General features: G+C 42.7%; 1 protein-coding gene across 5 annotated transcripts in view; it reads right to left on the bottom strand.

Annotated features, from left to right (window-relative positions):
* The window catches only part of LOC115205126 (E3 ubiquitin-protein ligase RNF130), an 80,679-nt gene that overhangs the window by 22,893 nt on the left and 41,763 nt on the right, over positions 1-16,023 (bottom strand). For 3 of the 5 annotated variants that reach the window (XM_029770801.1, XM_029770798.1, XM_029770797.1), the window contains exon 4: positions 4,366-4,628. In XM_029770801.1, coding sequence (XP_029626661.1) covers positions 4,366-4,628 — 263 coding nt within the window. The remainder of the gene's footprint in view (positions 1-4,365; positions 4,629-16,023) is intronic. The other 2 variants (XM_029770800.1, XM_029770799.1) reach the window with 1 other exon arrangement.

The raw sequence follows: 16,023 nt of genomic DNA, 5'->3' as shown, positions 1-16,023 counted from the left end.
CAACTGGTCTATCGACGTCACCACATGAAGAGACAAAAACAGACTTACCCCCATCGTGACGTCCCCCAAAGGCTAACTTGCTAGCCCCGGTCTGCTAACTGCTAGCTTGCCTGCCCCGGTCTGCTAACTGCTAGCCCCGGTCTGCCAACTGCTTGCTTGCTAACCCGGTCTGCTAACTGCTAGCTTGCCAGCCCCAGTCTGCTAATTGCTAGCTTGTTTAGCCCCGGCCTACTAACTGTTAGCTTGTTAGCATCGGCCTGCTAACTGTCTGAATCGCCGTGTCCCCAGTCAGCCCAACCAATCACTGGACCCATATGTTCACTTGGCTACGCATGCCTCTCTCTAATATCAATATGCCTCGTCCATTACTGTCCTGGTTAGTGATTACTGTCTTATTTCACTGTAGAGCCTCTAGCCCTGCTCAATATGCCTTAACCAACCATGTTGTTCCACTTCCTACATATGCGATGACATCACCTGGTTTAAACGTCTCTAGAGACTATATCTCTCTCATCATTACTCAATGCCTAGGTTTACCTCCAATGTACTCACATCCTACCTTACCTTTGTCTGTACACTATGCCTTGAATCTATGCTATCGTGCCCAGAAACCTGCTCCTTTTACTCTCTGTTCCAAATGTGCTAGACGGCCAGTTTGTATAGCCTTTAGCCGTACCCTTATCCTACTTCTCCTCTGTTCCTCTGGTGATGTTGAGGTTAATCTAGGTCCTGCAGTGCCTAGCTCCACTCCCACTCCCCAGGTGCTCTCATTTGTTGACTTCTGTAACCGTAAAAGCCTTGGTTTCATGCATGTTAACATTAGAAGCCTACTCCCTAAATTTGTTTTACTCACTGCTTTAGCACACTCTGCCAACCCGGATGTCTTAGCCGTGTCTGAATCCTGGCTTAGGAAAACCACCAGAAACCCTTAAATCTCCATCGCTAACTATAACATTTTCCGCCAAGATAGAACTGCCAAAGGGGGGCTGTGTTGCAATCTACTGCAAAGATAGCCTGCATAGTTCTGTATTACTATCCAAGACTGTACCCAAACAACTCAAGCTTCTACTTCTAAAAATGCACCTTTCCAGAAACAAGTCTCTCACTAATGCCGCTTGCTATAGACCTCCCTCTGCCCCCAGCTGTGCCCTCGATACCATATGTGAATTGATTGCCCCCCATCTATCTTCTGAGCTCATGCTACTAGGTGACCTAAACTGCGACATGCTTAACACCCCGGCCATCCTACAATCTAAGCTTGATGCCCTCAATCTCACACAAATTATCAATGAACCTACCAGGTACAACCCCAAATCCGTAAACAAGGCACCCTCATCGATGTCATCCTAACTAACTCACCCTCCAAATACAACTCTGCTGTTTTCAATCAAGATCTCAGTGATCACTGCCTCATTGCCTGCATCCGTAATGGGTCTGCGACCAAACGACCACCCCTCATCACTGTCAAACGCTCCCTAAAACACTTCTGCGAGCAGGCCTTTCTAATCGACCTGGCCGGGGTATCCTGGAATGAAATTGACCTCATCCCATCAGTAGATGACGCCTGGCTATTCTTTAAAAGTGCCTTCCTCACCATCTTAAATAAGCATGCCCGAATCAAAAAAACTAGAACTAGGAATAGATATAGTCCTTGGTTCACTCCAGACCTGTCTGCCCTTGACCAGCACAAAAACATCCTGTGGCGTTCTGCATTAGCATCGAATAGCCCCAGTGATATGCAACTTTTCAGGGAAGTTAGGAACAAATATATACAGGCAGTTAGAAAAGTTAAGGCTAGCTTTGTCTAACAGAAATGTGCATCCTGTAGTACTAACTCAAAAAAGTTCTGGGACACTGTAAAGTCCATGGAGAATAAGAGCACCTCCTCCCAGCTGCCCACTGCTCTGAGGCTAGGAAACACTGTTACCACCGATAAATCCACTATAATTAAGAATTTCAATAAGCATTTCTCTACGGCTGGCCATGCTTTCCACCTGGCTACCCCTACCCCGGTCAACTGCCCGGCACCCTCCACAGCAACCCACCAAAGCCCCCACCATTTCTCCTTCACCCAAATCCAGATAGCTGATGTTCTGAAAGAGCGGCAAAATCTGGACCCATACAAATCACCCGGGCTAGACAATCTGGACCCTCTCTTTCTAAAATTATCTGCAGAAATTGTTGCAACCCCTATTACTAGCCTGTTCTACCTCTCTTTCATATCACCTGAGATTCCCAAAGATTGGAAAGCTGCTGCGGTCATCCCCCTCTTCAAAGGGGGTGACACTCTAGACCCAAACTGCTACAGACCTATATCTATCCTACCCTGTCTTTCTAAGGTCTTCGAAGGCCAAGTTAACAAACAGATTACCGACCATTTCGAATCCCAATGTATCTTCTCCGCTATGCAATCTGGTTTCAGAGCTGGTCATGGGTGCACCTCAGCCACGCTCAAGGTCCTAAACAACATCATAACCGCCATCGATAAGAGACATTACTGTGCAGCCGTATTCATCGACCTGGCCAAGGCTTTCGACTCTGTCAATCACCACATTGTTATTGGCAGACTCGACCGCCTTGGTTTCTCAAATGATTGCCTCTCCTGGTTTACCAACTACTTCTCTGATAGAGTTCAGTGTGTCAAATTGGAGGGCCTGTTGTCCGGACCTCCGGCAGTCTCTATGGGTGTGCCACAGGGTTCAATTCTCGGGCCGACTCTCTTCTCTGTATACATCAATGATGTTGCTCTTGCTGCTGGTGATTCTCTGATCCACCTCTATGCAGACAACACCATTCTGTATACTTCTGGCCCCTCTTTGGACACTGTGTTAACTAACCTCCAGACGAGCTTCAATGCCATACAACTCTCCTTCCGTGGCCTCCAACTGCTCTTAAACGCAGGTAAAACTAAATGCATGCTATTCAATCGATCACTGCCCGCACCTGCTCGCCTGTCCAGCATCACTACTCTGGACGGCTCTGACTTAGAATACGTGGACAACTACAAATACCTGGGTGTCTGGTTAGACTGTAAACTCTCCTTCCAGACTCACATTAAGCATCTCCAATCCAAAATTAAATCTAGAATCGGCTTCCTATATCGCAACAAAGCATCCTTTACTCATGCTGCCAAACACACCCTCGTAAAACTGACCATCCTACCGATCCTCGACTTCGGTGATGTCATCTGTAAAATAGCCTCCAACACTGTACTCAACAAACTGGATGCAGTCTATCACAGTGCCATCCATTTAGTCACCAAAGCCCCATACACTACCCACAATTGTGACCTGTACGCTCTCGTTGGTTGGCCCTCGCTTCATACTCGTCGCCAAACCCACTGGCTGCAGGTTATCTACAAGTCTCTGCTAGATAAAGCCCCGCCTTATCTCAGCTCACTGGTCACCATAGCAGCACCCACTCGTAGCATGCGCTCCAGCAGGTATATCTCACTGGTCACCCCCAAAGCCAATTCCTCCTTTGGCCGCCTTTCCTTCCAGTTCTCTGCTGCCAATGACTGGAACGAACTGCAAAAATCTCTGAAGCTGGAGACTCATATCTCCCTCATTAGCATTAAGCACCAGCTGTCAGAGCAGCTCACAGATCACTGCACCTGTACATAGCCCATCTGTAAACAGCCCATTTATCTACCTACCTCATCCCCATACTGTATTTATTTATTTATTTATTTATCTTGCTCCTTTGCACCCCAGTATCTCTGCTTGCACATTCATCTTCTGCACATCTGCCATTCCAGTGTTTAATTGCTATATTGTAATTACTTCGCCACCATGGCCTATTTATTGCCTTAACTTACCTAATTTGCACTCACTGTTTATAGACTTTTTGTTTTCTTTTGTTCTACTGTATTATTGACTGTATGTTTTGTTTATTCCATGTGTAACTCTGTGTTGTTGTATGTGTCGAATTGCTACGCTTTATCTTGGCCAGGTCGCAGTTGCAAATGAGAACTTGTTCTCAACTAGCCTACCTGGTTAAATAAAGGTTAAATATATTTTTTTAAATAAAACAGGTAGTGCATTCAACTAATGTAGATAAACAACCACATATCACAGTCATAGCAAGTAATGTGTTTATTTGTTACCGTTACTGAGAATGTTGTTGTAGTGAAGGCGTGTACTGGGAAATGTATTTTGAAATGACAAAATACCTGTAGGTATTTGTATTTTATCAAAATACAACGGTGCTGGTGAGTGTGGTGTACATTGATAAAGTACATTGATAAATTGGTATTTTTGTAACAAGATACATTTTGATGTATCTTTTGCCCATCTTTGACCCTAAGTACATAAACACCAAATAAATACCATATTGTAAAAAAAGTGTAACCATTAGCAAACATACTCTATGTCCTACCTGGCTGCGGTCACGTGCGTTCGTAAAGCGTATCTTCTGGATGAAGTAGAAGATGAGCCAGGCAGAGGAGATGATCATGAGTACGATAAAGGAGATGGAGACGAAGACCAGGGAGCCGCGGTTGATATTCTTGGCCTGGCCACGCTGGCCCACCACCACACTCACCAGCACCGTCAGGTTCCTCTCCAGCAGACCCAGGATCTCCTTGCCGTACGACTCAGTGATCATCACCGCCACAGTGTCACCCGTACCTGATGAACACAGTAGAGGGGAGTTAATAGCATAGTGGCTAGGTTTTTGTGGTAATCCAATCAGAGCTTTTGCATGTTTTCTTGTGACACGTCAAGTCAACGAAAGCAATGACCAGTTAGTCCCGATCCATGATTTTGGAGGCAGTCAGTTAGCATACACTTATTCACAGTTTGCACATGTTCCCTCCACTATATTCAATCTGCTAGCTTTTAAATGTCAGATCCATAACACAATACTACTATTGGATAGGCAATTTCGCGTCAACCATATTGACAGGATCCACAGAGCAAAGTCAATAACAGAGCGCCTTCCGATCCTAAATCAGTAGATTAGAGGGTTTCCAACCAATTTCTCTTTAGCCACTATGAAAAGACCCATAGAGCCAGTCGCCAGTCAACAGATTCTCATTCCTCTACATGGGCAGATGTAGGATCATTAAATCAGTTCCCTGTGTTAGCATTTCAAGGCGTTAAGGTCCTGGAGCTGGGTTTTAATAGGGTGTCATAGAGAGAGTCTGCCATCCATCTGCATGGCATCACCAGCCAGTCCCAATAGACAGTGTCAGCGGATCAGATCTACTCTCCCTAGCGCAACCCATTCCTCATGTATTAAGACAGGGTTCTGAACACCTGCACAGCCAACATAGCTGTGTAGTGACGGATTGAATATCCCATGGCCTGAGGGAATATATGTGGAGACAAGGGAAACGTGTAAGAGAACATATAATATATCCATTATGTGAATAGGGGCTCCTGAAATGTTGTATACCCTATGTGAAGAAATGTGAAATATTATGCCAACAAAGGTGATGTGGTATAATGGAATTCATTCATGGACAATGACCGCAATGCATTGCAGAGCATTAGCCAGTGGAAAATAATCACTGTTTATTTTAAACTATATAAGCAGTGGTAGCCATCTGTGATCATCATAATCATCTCCATTTTAAGTTGGTGGTAGTAAGAGGGTCCAGACAGCTGACTGCTACAGGCCAGGGGGAGTCATGTTACTGCTGGAGACGACTCCTCTCTGTCCCTCTGGGCTCTTTACCACAGCTTGCCTTACCACTAATAGCAGCTGAAAGTGCACTGTGTGTGTCTGTGTGTGCTCGTGTGTGTAAGGGTGTCTACTGTACATCAGTGTGTGTGTGTGTGTACGGGAATCTGTCTAAATCTACGTGCCTGTTTACTACACATCTCTGTGTGTGTGTGTGTGTGTGTGTGTGTGTGTGTGTGTGTGTGTGCGCGCAGTTTACCTTGCCTCAGTGTTGACCAATGGCACACTGGTCACACACACACCAAGGCCATGAGATTAACACAACCCACCACCACGACTGTTCTGTGCTACCTTATAGCCTAGCACAGTATACAGTAGACTCCATCGTGGTGTCATCCATTGCCATTTCGGTAAGCAAGCCTAAGCATGCAAACTCTCCAAGTATATTTACATACCAACTGAAAATAAAGGCAAACATTCAGAGAGAGAGACACACACACACACACACACACACACACACACACACACACACACGCACACGCACACGCACACGCACACGCACACGCACACACACAAACACACACACATACACCTGGGATGAATTAGTTTCATGAGGGCTCGGTCTTGGGCAGGAAACATCCACTTTGAGTGGAGAAAACATCAGGCTTCTACCTTTCTCCTGTAGCACACATTCTCAATTTTCTAGAGACGGTGACTACCTGCATTCTCACTGTGACATAAACCTCTCTTTCTTTTTCTTCAGACATCCCTCCTTTTGAACTTGTATTTATTTATGTTTTCTTACAGACATCCCCCTTCCTCAAAGATGTCAAAACGACAAACAAGCCAGTGCCCAAACTGCTTCATCCTCTTTCCCTCGTCAGATATTTTGTTTGTTTGTTGCACTTCCAGAATTAAACCAACATTGTGACGAAAGAAGCATGAAGACTATCCTTCACAGATCATTTGGCTCGTAAAGTCCGACTTTGAATTATCAATAATGTTACCAGATGGTAATTCCTCCAGAATTGGCCTAAAAATATCTGTTTTCTTAAGAGAAAGATCAAAAGAAAAAGGGAGAGACAGAAAGAGAGAGAAAAGGGCTGTAATTCAGAGGGCTGGGTATAATGACTCCCTGTCGTGGAGGCTGAATGACAACAGTTAAGTCATTACACTATTTGTCTCTCTACCTCGCTCTCTCTCTCTCCATCTCTCCCTCCTTCTCTTTCTCTGTACCTATCCTTCCCTCCCTCCCTCCCCCTCAGTGGAAGCCCTCTCTTAAAGGTGCACTTTAGCCAAACGCCACCGGGCTACTGACTCAGCGTGTTTGGGGAGCACGGGTGCCACGGGATATGGGGTCATTGAGAGCACCCTTGCACTGAGCTACCTGACAAACAGCGCGAGGAAGGAGGGATGGAGGGAGGAAGGGATTTCTTTACTTCAAACTCATGTGTCAACAGACCACAACTTAACTCAACCGCACCAAAACACTACTCTAATAGACGGGTTGGTTGTTTAGCAACAAAACTGAGGCATGCGCAACTATGGGGCAAAACCGACGGGGTTGGCTTCGATTGTTGACAACATGTTGAAAACGTAAATACATTTGCACAATGAGCACTTGTCTCTCAAATACATCACTACAGTTGTTGGTTAGCTAGTTAGTATAGGTTAGTCATATTAGCATTAACATGAAATCAGTAAAAACACCTCAAACTAAGAAATGGAATCAATGAAACGAGCTGAAATGAGCCACTTACAATTCCCCACATGGCAGTGTCATTCTTGCTAGCAATCTGGCCATCCAGAATCACAACAGGCTGACTTCTGCCCCATGGAAGTGCACACATCGTTTTTGTGACATTGTCAGCTAATCCATCTATGGTCCCAAATTGAAGGGCGTCCACAGAACAACCACATTGTGGTTGGCTTGTGGTCAACCGCTGAAAAACAAGGTTCAAATTAACAGTAAGTTGTTAAACCACTGACCGACAACCTAGTTGGTCTACTGCTGACTATTGCAGTTGAGCTACGTCTACTCAAACACACAAATACGCACGCACTTACGCATGACACGCACGCACACATGCACAGAAAGACCCAAACACAACCTACTATAGATAGGAATTGCACCCCATTTCAATAGAAATTGGCCCTCACTTCACTATCTAATGGCCATAAAGCAAGCAGGACAAACAACAAACAACAAAGAGAAAGAAACCTTGACCTGAGACACGCCCCCTTGCCCCCGGTCCTAATACTGTACATACACACACACCAGCTCCGCTTATCACGAAAGAAGTGCAGCTGGCTTTACAATATGCTCTATTGCCCAGGGTTGATGGGAAATCACGGCCAGTCAAAACTATGGCGCTGCACAACGGGCCGCTCCCATTAATCATTGGTTTTATGGGGCTAGGCTATGCTAGTTCACCATAGACCAAGCACTGAACACACATGTAGGGACCTGGCCGGGCTAGACTAGGCTAGGGTACCATAGACCCAGCACAGTACACGTGTTGTACCAAAGCCCAGGGGGGAAAATCAGCCATGACTCACGTTGACTTATTAACTCCAGTGCCTCATGCCAAAGGTGTGGGATGTGAGTGTGGGAGATGGATAGCAAGAAAGCAGATACGAATGTGTGCGTTTCTGAAAATCTGTAGTTATGCCTTTGGAAAACATAACCCATTTTTTATTTATTTAAGATGAACTAGTCCACTTCCCCCCTCTGTAATGCTGACAACATCATAACAAGCTGACACAGAAAAAGGGAGCGATTCGGGTTGACCTTGGACTTTCAAACTTCACTTAATTTGGATTAAACACATATCGACTTCTGGACACGTGATGTCTTCTGATGGAACTCCACACCAGTTACTCATAAAACAGAACATGGCTAAAGTAGTTTCCTTTTATTACAATTCAATCATTGTTTGTTCTCTACAGCTACTGACGATAGCGAAGTAATTTGATTTTAGTTGCCAAATGTCGTCCTACAGTAAATACATGATGGCATAAGGGCAACGTAATGTCAAGTGGAAGGTAGCCTAGCGGTTAAGAGCATTGGACTAGTAACCGCTAGGTATCTGGTTCGAATCCCTGAGATAACTAGGTGAAAAATCTGTTGTGCTAATTTTTTGTGTAAATAGCTCTGGATTAGAGTGTCTGCTAAATGACTAAAATGTAAATAATGTTGCTAAGTGTCAATGACTTTACGCAGAGGGGAATGATATATGTGACCGACCACCTCGATTCGGTCTTATGTAGCAAAATCTGAAAGTGTTTTTTTTTATATTGGATAAAAATAGAGACTCAGAGCTACTAAATGGTATATCATACGCTGCAGTTAAGAAATAATGGGAAAGCAATTCTGCTTTGAAAGTTGATGCACTTGTAACCCCACTTTTGAGAAAATGGCCTCGAATGTTTGGTACACCTACTGAAGAGCTCTTCTTTGTCTACAACAATTCAGCCTCTTTCACATCCTTTTAAGCCTTAGCCCCACCCATCTCTTTAAGGATTCACATGTGCTAAAAAAGGGGGAAAAATATGAAATGCTTATGCACTGAGTGACAGTAAATTGCCCGCTGCAAATTGAGGACACACACACACCCCTCCACACGCTGCTTCTAATCTGCAGCTTTTTTTTGCAGTGAGAGGGAGGTATCTATTTAGGCATATTAAAACACTACAATTTTTTTCCCGATCACGAGTATCATCCGATCCAACTAACAATTGTTTATTTACAGACACGATTACGAGTATGGCCATGTCGGCACACCGCTACCAGACACGCTTGTCTAAATTGATGGGTCATGTGAAAGAAATGCTATAACCACCACCCAGCCACATCTAGCTAAGTGGATGGGTCACTATTGTCTAGACATGTACACAGTGGTGTAAAGTACTTAAGTCGTACTGTAGTTTACTATTTATATTTTTTGATTACTTTTACTTCACTACATTCCTAAAGAAATGAATGTACTTTTTACTCCATACATTTTCTCAGACATCCAATTCATTTGTTCTTAACTGACTTGCCTAGTTAAATAAAAGGTAAAAATAAAATAATAATAAAAATCTATCAAAAAGTACTCGTTACATTTCGAATGCTTAGCAGGACAGGAAAATGGTCCAATTCACCCACTTATCAAGAGAACATTCCTGGTCATCCCTACTGCCTCTTACCTGGCGGACTTACTAAAACACACATGCTTCATTTGTAAATTATTTCTGTTGGAGAGTGCCCCTGGCTATCCGTAAATGAAAAAAAAAACTAACATTTCAAATGATTTATACTTTTACTTTTGATACTTAAAACCTCTTGAAAGTCTCATCCCGTTAGCGGGATCATTTTCCAGCGAAAACTCCTAGCGACATTAGCATAACGAAATTCAATATATATTTTTTTCAAATATAGGGCTGTCTCATATCGTTTTATAGATACACCTCTCTTGAATCGACCCTCGTTGTCCGATTTCAAAAAGGTTTTACAGGAAAAGCACAATATTAGATTATGTTAGAGGAGTACTTTCTAAAAGTAGCATCATATGAATTTTCCGACCAAGCACACGCATCACATATAACCAAAAAACAGCTAAATGCAGCACTAACCTTTTACAAACTTCATCAGATGACACACCTAGGACATCATGTTACACACAGCATGCAATCTTTTGTTCAATAAAGGTCATATTTCTATATAAAAACAGCATTTTACATCGGCACCTGAGGTTGACTAACTATTTTCCCATAAAATGCGTCACGGGAAACAGTGCTACAATTTTATAAATTACTATTCGAAAACGATTTTTTTTTTTATATTGTCAATCTAAGATTTATAGATGAATATCTCTTGAAAACACCTGTCATAACAGATTTTAAATTAACTTTACAGGGTAATCACACTTTGAGATCAAATGGGATGCGATACCCCAGAAAATGAGCTCCAAAGCCTAGCTCGGCGCCATCTTTGAACAATTGCAAATCACATCTGATCTTGTATAATATCGCCAATAATCCCTCACCTTTAGTTGTCTTCATCAGAAAGCAATTCCCGATATCCCAGGTCCATGACAAATGTATTTTCGGTCGAAAAAGTCCATGCTTTATGTTCCATTAGCTTCCTGTTGTTAGCGCGTCCTAAGGCTGTAATCAAATGTTGATCCGTGCGCGGCACCTGGCTAACGCAAAATGACTGTTTACTATGAGTTAGGGTCGTTCAAACATGTCAAACGTTGTATAAAATAATCGTCAGGGCCTGTTTCAACAAGAGAGCCAATCAGATTCGAGTGGGACAATTTCAATGTGTTTCAAAAGGTTTCCAAAGGTGGGGGCAGACACGGCCGCCGACGTCACAATGCTCATGGCCCTACTTCTCTGACCAATTGCCACATCGTCTCTTTCACTGAGTTTCTACCGCAGAACCCTCAAAACACTTTGTAAAGACTGGGGACATCTAGTGGAAGCACTGGAAAGTGCTCAATTATCATTTTTTTCACGTTGTGAATTATAGGTAAGGCTGTGAAGTCGAGTCGACAATTCAGATTCCCACTTCCTGGTTCAATCGGTCTCGGGGTTTTGACTGCCATACGAGTTCTGTTATACTCACAGACACCATTCAAACAGTTTTAGAAAATTTAGGGTGTTTTCTATCCATATAAAATAAGTATATGCATGTCCAAGCTTCTGACTTTGATTAGTAGGCCGTTGAAAATGGGAACGATTTTTTTTCAAAATGCGCTGTGGCGCCCCCTATCCTAGGCGACCGTCAAGAGTATATTTTAGCAATTACATTTACTCTTGATAGTTAAGTACAGTGCATTCGGAAAGTATTCAGACACCTTCCCTTTTTTCCCATTTTGTTCAGTTACAGCCTTATTCAAAAATTGATTAAATCATTTTTTCCATCGCAAAGATTCAACCAAGACTTCAAACTAAACTTGCTGAATACCTGGTCTGCATACCCATTGTTGCAAACCCATTGCTGCTTGAATGAATCTTGATAACAAAAAAAAGAAAGAACGCACTGCAAGGGTCATAAATGCAAGTGTTTTGGTCACAGTTTTGAGCCCTGCACACACTCAGCCTACAGGTTTTGGGCTGATAACAACCCAAAACACAGTAAGACGCTGAACTAGAATGAGACTGCAGGGACCACAAGAGCAGGCATAAACAAGTTGAGCTCTCTCTCGCTCTCTCTCTCAGCAGTTATATGTAAATCTCCAAAGCTCAGTCAAGTCTCCAGACAGGCATTCACCACAGAGGAAATCAGACAGAGCCAGGCAGGCACGTGCCCAGGCATGTTTACATGCCTCACTCTTTGGCTTTGTTTTATGGGTGGTGTCTAATGGCTGAACCTAGACCTGTCGTGATGGCTTGCTTCCAGATACTTATCCAAGGTCTGGTTCAGTTTTTCCCCCTTATGGTCAAGGGTAGGATTGGCAAAAGCTCAGCTTTTCCTAGATCTGTGACTATGAGGAAATTCTATTCAGAGATTGTGTGACTAAATTACATCTTTTGCACCCCATTACAATACAAGCACTTCACAGCAAAAGCACCAAAGCAAGGCTTTTTCTCGTTTTCGTCCTCTCTTTGTCTCACCACCATCCCCATACACAACAGAGATCAGAGGCATGTTTATGAACATTAACACGCACACATAAATTCTCGTCAGCACAGTCAAACTTGCTGTTGTCAGTGTTGTCTCTGCCCCATATCTCCACACAACATCTCTGGTACAGTGCCTTCAGAAAATACTCATACCCCTTGATTTATTCCACATTTTGTTGTGTTACAGCCTGAATTCAAAATAGATTAAATAAAACATTTGCTCACCCATCTCAACACAATACCCCATAATGGCAAAGTGAAAACATGTTTAGACATTTTTTCAAATTTCTTGAAAATGAAATACAGAAATATCTCATTTAAATATGTTTTTTTACATTCCCACCCCTGAGTCAATACATGTTAGAATCACCTTTTGCAGTGATTACAGCTGTGAGTCTTTCTGGGTAAGTCTCTAAGAGCTTTGCACACCTGGATTCTGCAATATTTGCACAGTATTCTTTTTAAAATTCTTCAATCTCTGTCAAGTTGGTTGTTGATCATTGCTAGACAGCCATTTTCAAGTCTTGCCATAGATTTTCAAGCCTTACCATAGATTTTCAAGCTTATTTAAGTCAAAACTGTAACTAGGCCACTCATGGACATTCAGTGTCGTCTTAGTATGAAACTCCAGTGTATATTTGGCCTTGTGTTTAGGTTATTGTCCTCCTGAAAGGTGAATGTCACCCAGTTTGTGTTGGAACCAAGTCTTTCACTAGGATTTTGCCTGTGTTTAGTTCTATTCCTTTTCTTTTTATCCCCCCAAAAACTTTAGCCCTTGCCGATGACAAGAATACCCATAACATGATGCAGCCACCACCATGCTTGAAAATACTAAGAGTGGTACTCAGTGATGTGTTGGATTTGCCTCAAACATAAAGCTTTATATGCGCTGACCAACTCGCACAAAGTAGGTCGTTGGATTGCACAAGCAATATATAAGATGCCGGAGCTGTGTATATTTCGGCCAGTTCCGAGATAAAGAAAAACACCTGAATTTCCAATGTAGCAATTGCCGAAGGCTATAGAGAAGAAGTTGCTACTTTGAGTAAACAAATTGATAATTTGTACCAGCTATTGGGGAAGCCACGTCCTCCTACCTTCTCGTTCTCCACTCCATTGGCAGCAAACACCATCAAGCTGAGGGGAGTCTCACAATCGGGAAGACTATCGTCGTTGGATTGGCCATTGCCGCGGGGGATGCTGGTTCTTCTCCAGAGGCTGCAGCTAGCGACTCCTTTGTGGATCAAGATATCCAACCATGGAGACACATCGCGGTACGGCGTGGGACTCAATGCCAGCGAGGACCTCTATCTCGACCCTCTACAGCGACGGAAGCAATGAGTGTTCTCCAGATGTCAAACAGCTTTGCTGCTTTAGATCCTGAGCTCTGATCCCCGTGATCTGTGGTGGCCGAGTTGGAGTTGGAAAAACCAAGAATAAAAATGGAGCTGTGCAAAAGGCTTCGGAATAAAACAATAATGGTAAACGGCTAGCTACCATTTTAAATCGGGAGCTCAATGGTAAAGCAAGTGTCAATCCAAGATACACGCACACTTTGTTTTCCAGGTGCTAAAGTCACTGAATAAATGTGAATTTTACCAGTAGTCAAGAAGCAGATTCCTGACCTGACAACAGTTATGTTGCACGCTGGTTCAAATTACATTATGGCAGTGAAGTCTATGAGACTCAGAAACAACTTCTTGTTGCTCTTGGAAACAGCTCGAAGCCTTGAGGGAAGAATCGTTATCTCAGGAACCATCCAATCTCATCGCCATTGTGGGACAGAGTTTTATTCATATGTGGTCTTTTCATCTATGGCTAATGCGTCTTTCTAAAGACATGGACACGTCATTTGTTGACAATTTTGAATGCTTTTTCCAAAAACAGAGGAACTTCGTCAATGATGGAATTCATCTGGGTGAAAATGGCATCTGCCTCCTATCGTCCAACATGGAAAAGGTACTTAAACAATAAAAAAATGATATAGGGCTAGTCCCAGTATTGCTATAGCAAGTATTGTATCAGACTACCGTTTAACCACGTTTTCATAAACGTAGGGGTAATGTCCTTAGTAATCTTGTCCCCATTCACATTGTTCACACTGGCGATTATACTTTCGCAAACACCTCAAGTACCCCGGTTGATATCAACAATCCACGTTTTTAAAAACTGTAAGGGACTTGGGTTTTTACATTTGAATATACGTAGTATATTATCAAATGTTGATTTTATTAAGATTTTAGTTTCTCAGGCTAGTCCTGATTTCGTTGTTTTATCTGAAACTTGGTTATCAAGGAGTTCTAATGATGCAGATATTGCACTGGATGGGTACAACGTTTTTAGAGCTGACAGGATGAGTGGAGGGGGAGGAGTTGCTATCTATGCTAAAAATGACCTCTCCACTGCACTAATTAAATCTGTCTCCATTCCAAATCAAGTTGGAGTGTTGGCTCTGTCTTACATTAGGTAACAACTGTAAAGTTACAATTGTTGGAGTATATCGCCCACGTTCTGCTAGTAAGAATATGCTTAGCCATTTAACAGAATTATTAGCCACTTTTATATCAACTGAAGTCATTTTCCTACGAGATTTTAACTTTGATTGGAAAACACAGGACTCAGACAGTTTTAAAGACTTTTGTACTGAGGTAAATCTCACACAATTAATCACTGAGCCAACAAGGCCAAATCTTAAGGTGCCTACAAAGTCCTCATTGCTTGATTATATACTAACAAATGCACCTGAGAAATATAGAGCTAGGGGAGTATTTTCATTAGGTGTCAGTGATCACTGCCCAATTACATGTGTTAGAGATGTCAGAATTCATAGGGCCAAACCTTGTATTATCACGAAATGAAATTACAGAAACTTGAGTGAACAAGCTTTCTTACAGGATCTTTCCCATAGTAAACTTGAATCTATTTGTAATATACATGGAGCCAAGTTGACGTTAGAAAAGTGTACTAGTGTTTTTATTTCCATTGCAGTAAACACTAAGGTTAGAGAAAAACATTTCTGATGCTATTCGTAAAAAATATGTAGAATTGGCTAAGGCTAGAGAAACGTATTCTTGTTCTGACTGGCTGACTTTTAGGCAGCTGAGAAACCTGTGCATCAGACTTGTTAGAAGAACAAAATCGGATTACTATGTGACTAGTTTAAATGACTGATGGGAATCCAGCAAAATTCTGGAAAGTAGTTAAACATTAAAGAGCAATATGCACTCCACACTCCCAAATCAGATAGGGTTGGATACTGGACTCATTACTGATAAGAACACCATTGCTAATGCCTTCAACAATCACTTCATCGCAGCAGGCAATCTTTCTGAGAAAATGTCGACCACAAATGACGGAAGAAAAGATACATATGAAGGGATTATGCACGAGTATGCTGATGGTCAGGGTTTCTCACTAAGCCTCTTCACAGAGGAGAAAGTTATTGATGCCTTGCTAGCCATAGACACTAAGAAAGCAACAGGGGCTGACAAACTTGACCCAGGGTTGCTGGCTAGAGCTGCACCACTTATCTCTGGTGCTCTTACTCATATTCTTAACCTCACGTTGACCTCTGGGGTCAAACCTAAGATTTGGAAAACTGCCTTTGTGCTGACTCTGCACAAAGGTGGGGATACTGGTGACCTTGATAATTATCGACCAATCTCTAAGCTGTCTTGTCTTGCAAAAATGTTAGTCATTGGTAAATGTACAGCTGCACTCTTTCTTGTCTGACAGCTGCATACTGAACAAATTAGCAGTCCGGTTTTAGACCAGGGCACAGTA

This window comes from Salmo trutta, chromosome 13 (genome assembly GCF_901001165.1).
Source record: "Salmo trutta chromosome 13, fSalTru1.1, whole genome shotgun sequence".
Classification (NCBI taxonomy): domain Eukaryota; kingdom Metazoa; phylum Chordata; class Actinopteri; order Salmoniformes; family Salmonidae; genus Salmo; species Salmo trutta.
The sequence above is the reverse complement of the archived record's forward strand: the minus strand, read 5'-3'. Positions and strand labels throughout refer to the sequence as shown.